Genomic DNA, 15,012 nt, shown 5'->3' with positions numbered 1-15,012 from the left:
TAAAGATTTTTTGATCTGCTAATTATTATTTCTAACTATATACATATAGTAAATAGTTTTCATGAGTTTGGTACGAGTTTCGACTCGTGGCGTCAATAGGTTTTGCATTTAATATAAGAATGGGGTGAATAGATGTTAGAATATTTTCCCAACATTTATTCACCCCTCTTCTGCATCTATTCACCCCGTTTTACATTAGCGTACGCCAGTTACCTAATGAGGTTGCATTATTATTATTTTTTTAGATACTTTAAATGTCTATTAAAGTTACTATAAACCCTATATTTATGTATGTTTATGTTTTATCATGTATGTCCCCTGTCCTGTCCTCCCTCTCCACAATCTGAAGTTTGCCAGGTTGATTATGTTTTATCATAATTAACCTTATATTTATTATAGAATTCATAGATTTTTACAGATAATCGATATGTGTTCCAGTGTGGCGTAGATATACAGTATTTTGTCTAACGGGAACTTTAGATGTATTGGGACTATGAACCTTGATGGAGCATTGTTATAATTAATGGAGATTTGGAGGCTTGATATGCGAAAGAATTATGGAAACCAGGGTGTTCATGGTGGATATTTTAATAAGTTTATTTTAACAAAAATCACAAGGTCATAAATATTACATAATAACTTATGTAAGTCGTTAGTCATATTTAAACCATTTTTAATATCACAACCAGACCACTTACTTATAATTGTACTTTAATCTTATTCTAAAAATGCTAAGTACAAAATAAGGCTATGATTAGCTCCTAACTTCAATAGTTGTCATGAAAACAATTACATAATTTTAGTTGTGAATGATATCTAAGTATCACAAGTTACTTAATAAATTCTTTGGAGAACAACTTTACTTGACTAGTCAACATAATGTTACATATTGATCTGTTGTTATGTGTATACGTATATATAGCTATGTGGCAGTTTGTTTAGACGTTGGTAACTTGTCTGATCCATTCACGTACGCTGGACACCCTGGAGAACACGACTAGGGCGCCGTTCTTACATTCGTGGGCATCGTTCTCCACCCAAGAGGCGACACCGATGAGTTTGCCAGTTTCGTCAACCAAGCCGCTGCCACTGTCACCCTGGAAAGTAAAACACGTGGGTAAAAAATTGTGTATAAACAATTTTGCAATAATTTAAAGATGGTGGGCACCTATATTTTTAAGTATAGTGTCTACCTTTCCTTACACCTTTTTTACCATTTTTTGTTTGGCGAAAAATATTTCTTATACTAGGGTTGTGTGCAAGAAAATTAACGGTTTCAATCTTATTATTTGTTCGTCTTACAAAAAATATCGCGACGGAAGAGTGCTGCGACCGCCCTCTGCCCTATCTATGGTACCAATAATCCAAAATGAATTGGATATTATCGAGAGCAAAATGATATTTAGCTGTTCCTGAGACATGACAGTGGCATTGCGTTTTGTTAGTCTCGACTACAGATATGGGCTGCTAGAGGTAGAGTATTTCTTAATAGAAATATTGTTGACACTTACGTTGCAAGCAGAGTCGTACCGCGGTGGGCGTCCCTTCACACACAACATGTCCTTGCTGTTGTACTGCTCCAGGGTGGAGCATACCTCGTCACTCTGTACAGCCAACTCCATTCCGTGCATGTCACTGCGCATGGTGCCCTGGGAACAGCAGGTAGGAATATTATTAGCTTGGAGTATTTGGTGTGTATTTTGAATCATCGTAGGAGTATTGTAAGTTACAATGTTACCACAGTTTAGGCTGTAGAAATACTCTCAGTGCTGATATTAAGCTACGTAAAGCCTATGTCGGTTCTAATAATAACAAACATCTAATAACCTAGATTTTTCTTTTGTATTTGATAAGTGATACCTATATAATATATTTTGTTCCGAGTTTACATATTATTAACGCGAGCGTGAGATGAAATTAATAATTGTCGCCTAAAAATCCTAAAATTGTAGGTAGATAGTATCTGTTGTATTGGACCAAAAGACATGCAAATGATACTTATAATAAGTAACTATAATATAAGTAGTTAGTTATGTACTGTAATGAAAGTTACGAGTTGCCAATGTAGTGGCACTGGCGGTTTCGATATCACGCAAAAAAAGAAATTGTCACGGTCTCATGAATATGTAGGATCCCATCAAAAACATCCTGTAAAAAACCCAAGTCTCGCAGCTCAGTCTTTCTACCGTCAAAAGTTGTGAGATCCATGTAATACCAAGTCGGTTAATCTATTTAGTGTCTACTTGAAGGACCTTCTGTCTTAAGTTATTACATAAGTTATTATCATGCCAATATTAAAAATATTTAACGTTTTAAACAAATAGATCGACTTGGACATCGCTTGATTTGATTATTAGTATGTATCACACTACACAGCACGACGGGCCAGCGACCAACAGGAACGAGAGTTTCAATCGCGTGAGGCGCGAGAGACTAAAGAATCTAATATAATATTGTAATATTCATTTTGTTTTCATGCGATGTCCAAGTCGATCTATTTGTTTAAAACGTTAAATATTTTTAATATTGGCATGATAATAACTTATGTAATAACTTAAGACAGAAGGTCCTTCAAGTAGACACTAAATAGATTAACCGACTTGGTATTACATGGATCTCACAACTTTTGACGGTAGAAAGACTGAGCTGCGAGACTTGGGTTTTTTACAGGATGTTTTTGATGGGATCTCACTTCTTTTTGTAGAGCCTTTCTTTACCCACCCTATACCCCCTCCCTTGCCTCATATGGTAGGTACCTATCTACACCTATTAAATTTATAACCACCACCAACCACCAACTGCATAAATAACTTTGTAATCCCATATATTTATATGGGATTACAAAGTTATTGATGCAGTTGGTGTATTTGGAAAACTGGACCGAAATTACAAAATATTTAAGTTTTCCCATGATTAAGACACTAAACTCTATATGTATTCCAAATATGAAGCTTCTAAGTCTGCTAGAAGTGCCTTGGACTTTTGATGATCGGTGAGTCAGTGAGTGACAAAATTTAGAAACTTTAACAAGTTGTCATTCTTAAACTACTGGTTCAAATTGACTGAAATTTTAAATATTCCGTGTTTATACAATGCCGGATTAGTTACTGAAGATTCAGGTTTCTTGCTTTATCCACAACCGAATTATAGGGGGTCGAAAAAGGCCCGAATTGCTTCGAGAAAAGGATGGTACGGCCGTGCCGCTTTTTTTTTGCTCGACTTGGCGGGGGCACTGCCGTGCCCCCAAATGCAATTGCAGTGGGTACCTATCACTTTTAGCGGCTACACTATTTATCTGCGATACGATACTGAATGAATGATGATGTAGGTTTCTTAGTTACCCAAATCACCATTTCCCTATATGAGTCACTATATACCTACGAATATGTACATAATATGCTGGTGCTTTATTGTATTTTTTCTTTTGTGTTTTTGCTACATCTTGGCTTGGCTTGGTGCCAAGTGTCTAACTAAAGTGTAAGAGTTTCTTAACGTTTTTCATCCTTTTGAAATCGTTTCTTTATTCGAGAGACACAGCTTGTTAATTAACTACCATCAGACATAGATGTAGTCTTATCAGATGTAGTCTTTTTTAGAATACTTACACCGAAGTGGTCGGTACCGTAGCCGGCGTATCCCACGTTGAGTCCAACAGGTAAGTTGGGCTGGTCGTTCAAAGGAGCGGCTGCCATGGTCTTCCCGTCGAGGGGCAGGGGTTCGTTTAACTCGGCCAGCAAGAAGTCCCACCGGGCAGCCACCTGTTGGTATAGAGATTGCCTTAAAATTACTCCTATTATGTATGGGATATGTGTTTAAAATACATATGATGTCTAACGTATTTGTTGTACGGTACTTATACAAATAGGCAATTTTTTGGCTACATAATTCTTATTTTTCTTGTAATTTTCCTTGATTCAAATCTTTGTTTGATGTATGTAGGTAAGTAGTGTAGAGAGCAAAACAACTCCCATTGTTGCTTACCTGTTTGAGATTGAAGTCATCAGCGTCGAGCCAGTATGGTCCCACAGTGAACAGTGGGTGGATGACCTGTCTCTTCACACGACGAGTGACACCACTGTCATTCTCTGTGTTGTTCGTACCGGCCAGGATGTAACGTCCACCAGTGAATAGGGTACTGAAATCAGAAAGGTTTTCCTTATAAATCTACATTTATACATAATTTCATAAAAACAAAGGGACATGTGGCACCTCCTTAATATGCCACTGCCAGTCTAATGAATAAAGTAGCATTGTCTTGCAATTATGTCCGGCTGATAGCAACAGAACGTAGGTACCTAATAAATAAAAGCAGACAGGTACCTATATCGTTTGGATTGTGTAGTGTTGGTAAGAGGCAGTGGTTGCTTATCGAAAGGCACATCGTAAGATGTGTTATTCTTTATAAGAGAAAATTAAGTTATTTATTGCTAACCGGCGGTGACCTTTTCACCATCGGTTCGCTCGCAAATTATATTCGAAGTTGAATCCTTACTACGAACTTATTTGATCTGGATTTATTTGGACGTAATTCATGGACAAATCAATCAATTCCACTGATGCAATTTTGTGGTTCCTAATTCGATGAGAATAGTACCTACCTATCTATCATCAGTTATTGGGTTCCAGCTGAGAGCACATTTTAATACCAAACTTGTTAGATAGACTGGATTTAACCAATATTGTGTAGTTGCTACGTGGATACGTCATGACGTGTTTCTGCCTTATAAACATTTTACAAGGTGAACAGTGGGTTTGTACGAATAGGTAGATAAGTCAAAATGTGCAGAGGAAAGAATAAACCAGTTTCGGTGGATATAGGAAAATCGTTGAAACTTGCAATGTAGATGATTCTGAATTGATTACCTATTACCTATGTCCAATGCTAAAACCTACGCATCTGCTGGGAGCCTGCACGTAACAGATAAATATTTATGTTGTTGACGTCAATAGGTAACTAATTGTATGGCTCCTCAGGTGATAGCATTTGGTCACAAACAGTGTCAATGTCGAATAATAATCATAATTTGTAAAACAACCCACACGAGAACCAGATTCACGTGTGAAATAAAAATATTATTCTATCTGCATAAGTGCATATTATGTGCGCGGATGAGAGTCTTTCTTTACCTTATTATACCTACCATAATAATTGAGGATGAATGTTTTGACATCCAGCGATAGAATTTCTTCACCATTAGGCCAACAGACAAATGAAATATTAATCTAACGTATGATATTAGTTCAGTGGGTATGACATTACACTATTTTTATTAAAATATCTGTTCAATGTCACAGTTTCACGTGTCCTATCTGAGGTTATCTAGTGTCACGCTACAGTGATAATTACACTAAGTGTAAATTAAGGTCCACCCAATGTTATTGGTAAAGACTAAACGCTGAAACGGTCATGGATTTCATATACAATTTTTGTAATACATACAATATGTAAGTTTTAGTGATACGATACCATATCGAGTGTAGTATCTACGGATTCAAATATTATGCGTAGTAAGAATGGATTCTTTGTAATATACCTAAGTAGCTAAATATCAGAACCTTTCTGTGCATGACTAAAACCAATTTTATTGGAATTTATGATTTGTATTTCACCTCAATCTATAAGACGCATGTACATCTTGACCTACCTACATCTTGTATTTTAGTAAAACGATTCTTGTTATGAGAATAAATAACCGAACCAGCTCCAGACATGGACGGAACTGTGTTATTGTAGGATGCACTTAGACAAAGAGGATTGAATAATTATGTTATCATATGTACAGGCCAAATTAATAGATCTGCAATCCCAATTCGCAGAAGAAAGTCACATCTAAGTACCTAACTTTGAAACAATTGATGGCCGAGTACCGGACCGACCTACGTGGTTATTTTTTACCAACAGAATTTTATTTGTATACAGAGCATAGGTAATGTGCCCTTTGAGAATTACGAGATCTAGTCACGTAAATGTTGATTGTGTTGTTTATCGACAAATGTATTAATAACTGGCTGTATTGTGGTATGCACGGAGTCAATATGACGAACACGGAAAACCCAACTGTTTTGTTATGCATGCGCGTGAGCCGACATACATCTTAATGTCGCGTGGGCTGCATTCAACTAAAAGGAACCAGTTCAAAACCGGGGTTCACAAAGAATAGCTTCTATGGTAAGTACATATAGTTATAATAAATCAAAGGTTTCGAAATATCTTAAGCAAACGCCGGCGCCGGCTTGGACCACTTCTTGTGATTTCTTTCGTGGAAGTGCGACAATGCGATCCGTGAATTTAATAGTTTGAAGAGAATATTCAAGCCAAGTTTGTGCCTTACATAAGTACGATTCAACGCGACAAAAATACTGGTTCTCTATATTTACAGATATTACCAACTTAGTTCGTGACAAAGGAAACGTTTCTTTAAAATAACCGATAGTTATCAAGGATGTAGACATAAATTTTGGTAATCCCAATAATTAAATTTTTCCTTCAATGTTATCAAGGATGTAGGTACCAATTTTGGTAATCCCTTTATAGGTAATTATTGGCCAATGTTTTGAATGGGCAGTGGATGTAAAAAAATAATAAATATCATTAACGACTTGACGTTTTTTCCTTTAGTACATCTTATATCAGTGAAATGATAAGGACAGGTCACTGTGGCGCAGAATGTGGTGAAGGCTACTCCAATCGCAGACACGATACATCAGAAGGCAAAGTCGATAAACAGGAAGATTGACATTACTGGTACCTACGTGCAATAAGTCTTGGACTGGAGGACGGCATGGAGTCAGTGTTCAAGTTTATTTCTGTTAAATGTGTTATACCTTTAGATTGTAGGAATATTTACTTATTATAGAAACTTTAGCAATCCTACTAGTTATATATACGTACCTACCATATAACCTATAGTTAAGTACTAACTTACCTATACATTAATTAGTTTTCCAGAGAACCTAGATAAAAGACTTAGACGGTTCTTTTAGAATATATCCGTGTATACCTAGTCTACTGTATTATTACTATGTGATATATCCGCAAAAACTTAACATACCTACAAGTAATTTGACTATAATCTGTTTGCTAATTGGCTGTTACGTGATATTAAGTTTTTTTGGGTCGAGATCTTTTATGTAGCCGGCACGACTTGACGACGCCGAACAAGAGTGACGACGTTTTTAGTTCATTAAGTTTTTTATACAAAGTAGTTGATATAAAGTTTAAACGGCTTGGATATTCGGTGGATCCTATTAGATCCTTCTAAAACAGCATGAGCTTGGTAAAAACCAAGAATTTGGGATTACCTGGTATGTTTTTGTGAGCTAAATAAAAGTTAAAGTATTTACCAATGGCCAGCCGTGAGGATCCATGTTGGGCTGATGATGGTACCGCCGCAGGTGCCTCCGAACAGCACTGCATGAGGGAACCTCTCATTTACTGGCTGCGGCCCGGGTGCACTCGCTTTTGTTACCGCTTCCGACTTCGTTGGGACATTGGCTGGAAACAGTAAGATAGAATATAAGTTTTTGATTACTACCATTTACCATTTTTCGTTTTATCACTTCGTGGTCAATAGTTAATATGTCATGTATTGACATAATTATTTACTGACCATAATTTCATATTCAATGCACATGAGCCAGATAATAACAATGCCATTAAAATAGGAACATTCAAACTAATAGGTGCGTACTCCGAGGTAGAGGAAATTACTAGGTATTTCCCACACGATTGCAATTTGTATTCATAAACGTATCGTAGATGAAATTACATCTCTAGTTCTATGCAGGAACTAGTGAAACAAAAACCTCTCACAAAAACTAAACAATAACTTGTCCACGACACACTATCGTCTGATAATGTATTAATGACATCTATTAGAGCAGCTGTATTTTACCACGCACAGGTACACCGCAGCAACTAACTACATCGTTGTGAAGGTATCTTATCTCGTAGAAAAAACCACAAAGGTTTCCCTACAATTAATAACAGTGACGTGTTACTTGTAAATGATCGAGAACACGATCAGAGCAATTTGTTACTAATGTTACCATGCGCATGCGTCAGGCCAATTATATCATGTCAGCATGTACCTTTGTATATCCAAATTACAATCGTTTACGAAAAACGTACCTTATTTCGGACAAAATTAAAGTCTATTTCAGGTTGTCGATGTAACATAGTGACGTGCCATCATAATATCGATGGGAAACTGATTTCGTTTCAGTTGATAGACCCTGAATACAAGTAAATAACTAAATCAGTTTCATGGCAAAGGCCACTGAAGGTACTAGGGTAATAGTTTCCAAGCGTAACGATTTAAGGGAAAACGTGACGCATCGGTTGTAACTTGTATTACAGACGTGTTATAACCGTAGCGTAGCGCATTAGTGGTCGATTTGTTTTCTGCAGGTGAATTGAAACATACAGTCATGTAGATGGGGTAAAACTACTTTTACTCATACGTCAGTAGAGGAGTAACCACGGTATATGGCAATAGGCCCTATAACAAAGGTACCTGGGTAACTACATAACTAACAGGTGAGCAATGGATTTAAGGTAATTTTAGTCTTACCTACTTCTACGAAAAAGAAGCTTATCGTCGTTTATTATGGTATGAAAACCATGTTAAAATGGAGCATTTTTACTAATTTGCCTATGACGTAGTTCTCAATCTATGTGTGTTAAATATTTAGACCGTTATCAGCCAGCTAACTACCGTAGATATTATCCATCCCAAATGCGATAAGCATGAGGATTAGTGCAGTTAAAAAACAAAAATACTGTTGTGTTTTTCCCAGGTAGGTATTTCCACGTAGAATTATTGATTAATATACTGTAACAAATTGGGTTTTTCAATTTAAATGCATGATGAATGAAGTTGTGCGTATGACACTGAACTAATATTACAACTAGTAGAACAGGGGATATGTCATCTTTATTGTATGGCACCCAAGAACTACAGAGCATACGTTTTGAATAGAATAAGCAGTTCCTGAATTTATAAGCAGCCTTAAACAATCAAATAACCTATTCCGGCTGGATATATTTATGTTTGTTTACACCGGTATAAAAACAGACTCCAATTCAATACCAGTAGATATTCTAGTTTAGTTAATCAGTTAAGAGGGTATTGTTATATTTGAACTAGTTCATTCATGGGTACCGACATTACCTATCCGGTAACTAGGCGAATGTTGATAAATGACACTTGATGTTGATATTCATTCACTGGGTTAATATGATTTGAACGACTATCCTAGCTAAAGTAAAACAAGAATTTTTCATTCGGTTTAAAGCACGAAAGTATATGTCAACAATTCTTATGCAATTCACTATTATAATTTATAAGGTGTTCTCATAATAAGTAAGTAGTTTAGGGTGAAGTGCATTCTTTTTCCGGCAATCAATTCAATTTCACATCGAATCCACGGTTGCCATAGGTACATCGGTTAGTCATACATTCAAATGATTACTTTTTCAAGCAAGAGTGATCGGGAAGAAGAGTGTAGTATAAGTAAAGAAGAATAAGAGGAATCAGCTACAGATAAAGAGAATGTAGTAGAAACAAATGGAAATGGAATTGTGAGTGCGCTTGGAATTTGTAAGTAGATGGTCAAGAAACTCCAAGTAAAGCACAAAGTATAGGATATTTTCTTAAAGTTCTTGGTTCTGATCTTCTCTTTGGAGAAAGCCTGTGATAGTTTGACAGTGAGTGGAAAAATGAGTTATTCTAAATTGACTATGTACGGAGTTGAGTAGCACATTAAGGACAAAGGGACAAAGACTTCGTGTCTACTATTTAATATTTACATATGTATTTAATGTAAACACTAGTGTAATTAATGAGGTATTAAAATGAAGCAGGTACTTAAGTATCTTTATGCCCAAACATATGCACAATTAATTAATTAAGTTCAATCGACTAAATCGTATATTTTACAAAAAACAATAACGACAAAAACTACCTAAGTATTATTAATTTAAACAAGTTTGCCAAATTGACTGATTGTTTTTAGCGTGGTATTTAGTGTAATTTATTCACGATATGTTTTGATTAAAATACCGGTTTTTTATTTTGTTTTTATTTGATTCACTCGTGATCATTTGTTAACGGAACTTAGCTTTAGTTACCTACATTATGTATTCCTGACAATCAGACATAATTGCAGTTTTTATGTCCTCGGTCTGATAATGACTACTATTACTTTACTACCATAATTATTGTGTTGTCCTCTGCCCAGCTATCGAACTTGTTTAGGTACTTAATCATGTGTTTACAAAAAATCTAGTTTTTTTTGCTTTTCCCAATCTCCAGGACCCAGGACCACGTAGGGTACCGGCGAATTGGAAGGCTGGAGACAAACTACACTCTAAATTAAATGGCAATCACATCAGACTAAACACACCTAATTTTATTTGATAATCTAATTTTGTTCGAGGTAAAATAAGACAACTCTGAAGGAACCTAAAGACAGGAGAAAGTGAGAGGTTTTAAGTATGTGTTGATGTATACTGTATCACAGCATCAACTACAGTATACATAGACAATGATACGTGTCTTTGTACATATATTGTATAGTTCATATAGTATACAATATATCATAGAATATTTTTGTCACTTGTTTAATTTTTCTTTAAATATAGGCAATAGTTGAAAGTATTTTTGCAGTTTTAAAACAATTAAGACCAGAAAACTTATTCAAATTGTTATTGTAATGTACTGCATTATTATTAAACGTTGATATCTGAAAATTTGTAGGCTCTAGTTGTAGTAGTGGCAAAAAATTGAATACTTAGTTTCTTTGACGTTGTTTATCTTTACGGTAATTTTGTAGTTATTGTAAAGTGTAACGCATTAATCACACGTTATGTTGCGCATTCATTAGTCTAGTACTGTAGTACTGTGCTATTATTGAAAAACAGTGCAATGTTAATAACGTTGCTAGTACTGAAATGTGAGGATCACATTGCCATGGTCATTATCTTATGGTTAAAGGACCTATTTACAAATAAACTGCAATTTTACACAAACAAAATATTAGATTTTATTAGCTACCCACTTTAACATATTAATTTATTATTATGACTTTTGTGTTAAATGCATAAAAAGTAAATTAATGATGTATTTCCTAGAACTAAACGTCTAATATTAAATCGACTGTTGTTCATTATAATACTTACAATATATTTCTGTGCTTACAACTTACAATTGTATGGCGAAGTCGGATTTATGTTTAGCATTAACTGAATAAATAATAAGACACTGTTATTAATGCAATATTGCATGTTTCACAAATTTGTATAAAAACAACAACACTCACTTTGATGAAATTCAATTGTTGTGTAGTTTTAATGGAAAAGAAAAGATAAAGATAATTATATTTTATCAAATGTTATCTGAATCTAACGAATTAAGATTAACTATTTTATCGAACGTTTTTCATTTGTCGAATATTATCTAGGAGAAAAAGGCGGTTTATACGAAACTGTAAATACTTGATTATACAAAAAATAAATAAATAAAAAGACCTTACCTGCACACCACAACAAAAACTACCTACTTTATCACTTTTTTACATAATAATCACACAATTTCTGGCCCACATTATTAAAAAAAATATTTTAATAATAAAAAAGCTTTTATTATGACACTCACGTGCTTTTGTGATTTTTTGTATGTCGTTTCCTCCCGGCGCAGCAGTTGTGACCGCAAGGAGCGCAAGCGCGGCGCACACAATCGACTTGCTTGCGAACATGATGGAGTTTTGATGCGTACGCGCAGCCGCCGCACTTTATATGAATCGTTAGTTACTCTGTTACAGTCAGAGTGATTAAATAGCAATTATTCATAATGACTGGTTATTATGAATAATCGTATAAAAATGTCAAATTCACTAGACAATGTAATAAATTAATCACTTTATCTGGATATTATTCATAATAGGGAGTCCAAGTTAGTCAAAGTAATAATACATGTGTAACTCAAAATGTCACAAGTCTTTTACTTGTAAGAATAACTTGTAAGAATAAAAATTAATCTTTAATATCAAAGACAAATTTGTTTTGGCATAAATTTGATCCGCATAACGTTAGTAGGCCTAATAACTTATGTAGAAAATGGCGGTAGAGAATTATTACTATAATTCCGATCAAACTAATTTGCTAAAGTTTCTGTAACAATTAAATAATAATGTTGGTTAAAAAATTTAATATGCTATGCAAAAAAAGTTTGTGACAGAACCGAATTGCTACAAAACCGATTCCACGTTGTCTTTTTTGTTCTACCCCTAGAGTGTAATTTAAAATCGCGTAGGCGCGTAGGTGCGAGGCGGCCCGCGGACTGAGGAGCAGGAGGCTGCTAGCGAGCCATCGCGGCTGAGGCTGGCCGGCGAAGCCGGCCAACAAGCCGAAGCTGCGGTGGTGAGCGAAAGCCGTCTGCGACGATTAGCATGCGTGGGGCCGCCGGAGGCCCGCAGCACCGGAGCCGTGACAGAAACCCTGCCTGCTGCATGTTTGTTTGCATGCTGCTCGTTTTATTACATTATCCAAGTCTTCGAAGATAGTATATAAAATTGCTAGTTAATGTGATTAATTTTGTGTCATTTATCACTTTATCTAAATTGAGAAGATGTTATATATAATTGCTAGACGGTATATATAATATCAAGATTTATTACTTTGGCTGTAACAACTCCACGGCCGAGGCCTGACGCGGCGTTATCATTGTGACCGATATCTGTTGTTGTTATGCCTCAAGATTTGGGCTACTGGACTACTGGAACATTTTTACCATCATTATTCGTTAAATTAATGGAATGTTTTAAAGTTACATGTAACCCCTAAGTTACCGCACCAGAGCCATTAGCTGGATATTCTTTCATTTAAGTTAGGTTATTACTTATTACACATATTTTTTTCTTGCATAGGAAAACCCCAATGACGGTGGTTTATCTGTATAATGAGGAGTATCATTATGGGTCAGAGGTGCATTTAATATAAGCCAACGATTTTAGGTATTTTTTTTTTTGTTATTACAGTAAAAGGGCTGAGAAATTAAGGTTACTACTACGTGTTACGGTCTACGTGTCAGTGAGCTATTTTTATTTTACAGAAGGATTAATTTAATTATGATCATTTGCAGATTAAACGAGAACTGTTGTCATATGTTACGCCTATGTTCATAGGCGTCCCCCAGTGATTTCCAGATCATTTGGAAGCCACCAACCAATGTGACGGTGTCAGTCAGGTAAATGATGGTCTTGTGAATGGCTTTAGAGTAATTATGGACCAATTAACTATGTACTATTATCTCGTAATTTAGTATCTTGTGATATTTTCTGTCTAGGTGTAGTTAAAGAGTTGATGTAAGAATTGATTGTATCAGCAGACGTAGATTTTCTGAAGTAGAAATTGAGTTTGAAATCTTTGATGACACCACTTATTATTCTGTGCCAATAGTAATATAATGTTTTAAGTAAATCTATAGATTTTGAACTAAAGATGATTACATTTAATACTGAACACAAAGGGTAATGAAATCATCGCATCATCTTTGTGTGAGTAGTTATTTACTTACGTGCTCATAGAGACTTTATGTTCCTAGTAAACTGTAACTACTTATTCATAAAGTATACAGGGCTTGTTGTTTTTTTATGATTTTTTGACTTTAAAAATTGATTACTAAAAACAACTACAGTTTCTTCACCAGAATGTATTGCCTGATTCACAATACAAACGTTAACTTGAGTACCTTTTTAATTAGATCAGAATTGTGTATGATAATTTGTTATTTTAATTTAATTCACGTATGAAATCACAAATCAGCTGGTTATGGTGAAAAGTGAAATGATGGCATTAAGTGCCGTAATGTGCAGGTGAACCTCTGCCTAGCCCTTTGAGGATAAAAGACGTGGCGTTACATAGCAAGTTTACAGTACCATAAGAAAAATATCCCAAAACCCCAAAGAAAGTTTAAACTATGGCATTAATTAATTTACTATGTCTCACGATAGTTAATGTACATTATAATTATAACCTTTTAATTCTTTGATGAATGATTTAATTATATTCTGATTCATTACAGAATTAAAAACCGTTTTTTATTTTCCTGGAATACACATGGTTTCATTCTTTCGGTGGTTTTTCATTGATCGCTTTTGTAGAACTGCTTTCAGGAGTAGCAGTGTCTAGGAACTTGTCACAAACTGAACATAAACTTAAAAAAAATGTTCTTTATTTAGTGTCAAAGGTAGGTAGGTGTGCTGTTTATTCATTGGTTTTTACTCAAAAGTGACTAATAAAAGATAGTTCCTACATATTATTAGGTATTAGGTATCATTAAATGAGGTCATTAATTACCAGGACGATATGTAAACAATAGTCTGTAAAAAACGTTTTATTGCTTTAAAAACTATCTGTTTGCAGCAATTAAGACCCGCTTCAAGTTTTTTTTTGTGAACAGGTGTGTATTAGGTATATTTATTTAAGAAGTTTTGGAGATATATGTACTGCTATGCCATCTTAGGCATGTTTATGTTCTATGTTTAACTGTTAAACTCACTCCAATATAGGCCTTATTTCAAATAATTAGATCGCTATACTACTTTTGTATGAAAATCTTTGGTTATCGGTTATAAACAAGTTGGACCCTATTAGGTAAAGCTAGGGTTGACCATCTTACGTTCATTTGATGGCGATGCGATACTGATGAGATTCTTTCCAATGTCTGGAAGTTAAATGTTGAATATCCAAACATGAACTAATAGGCTATCGGTCAAGAAAACACACTTTTTCTGACTTGATTAGTTACATGGCCAGCAGAGTGAGGATCCTATCTACATCTAGTCAGTGGCGGAATGCCTTGTATTGCCAGGTGACAGCAAATGCTACGGGCCCCGCGCTATATGGGGGCCCCGCGCCTGTGCCCAAATCAACAAAAAACCGACTCCAAAAACTATAAACTAAAAATCTACCAATGACAAAAAAAAACTAACGTTCTGGAATATTTAAAT

The 15,012-nt window shown here is 35.1% G+C and overlaps 1 protein-coding gene across 2 annotated transcripts; it reads right to left on the bottom strand.

Annotated features, from left to right (window-relative positions):
• Positions 1–572: 572 nt before the first annotated feature.
• On the bottom strand, positions 573–11,815 carry LOC118269751 (scolexin B). 2 transcript variants are annotated; one of them, XM_035585042.2, is made up of 6 exons: positions 11,658–11,815; positions 7,345–7,495; positions 3,982–4,135; positions 3,606–3,758; positions 1,512–1,649; positions 573–1,097 (listed from the first exon to the last, which is right to left on the bottom strand). In XM_035585042.2, the coding sequence occupies exons 1-6, from the start codon at positions 11,755–11,757 to the stop codon at positions 939–941; spliced, it is 855 nt and encodes a 284-aa protein (XP_035440935.1). In that variant the 5' UTR covers positions 11,758–11,815; the 3' UTR covers positions 573–938. The 2 variants fall into 2 exon arrangements, with proteins under 2 accessions (XP_035440935.1, XP_035440936.1); XM_035585043.2 differs by lacking the exon at positions 11,658–11,815 and adding an exon at positions 11,209–11,360.
• Between the last annotated feature and the right edge of the window lie 3,197 nt (positions 11,816–15,012).

This window comes from Spodoptera frugiperda, chromosome 30 (genome assembly GCF_023101765.2).
Source record: "Spodoptera frugiperda isolate SF20-4 chromosome 30, AGI-APGP_CSIRO_Sfru_2.0, whole genome shotgun sequence".
NCBI classification, from domain to species: Eukaryota; Metazoa; Arthropoda; class Insecta; order Lepidoptera; family Noctuidae; genus Spodoptera; species Spodoptera frugiperda.
The sequence above is the reverse complement of the archived record's forward strand: the minus strand, read 5'-3'. Positions and strand labels throughout refer to the sequence as shown.

Excerpts from the sequence above, each read along its gene's own strand:
- LOC118269751 (XM_035585042.2), bottom strand. The coding sequence starts at position 11,757 with ATGTTCGCAAGCAAGTCGATTGTGTGCGCCGCGCTTGCGCTCCTTGCG. Across the intron at positions 7,496-11,657 it reads ACAAAAAATCACAAAAGCAC|CCAATGTCCCAACGAAGTCG; the intron begins GTGAGTGTCATA and ends TACTGTTTCCAG. Across the intron at positions 4,136-7,344 it reads ATCCTCACGGCTGGCCATTG|TACCCTATTCACTGGTGGAC; the intron begins GTAAATACTTTA and ends TTCTGATTTCAG.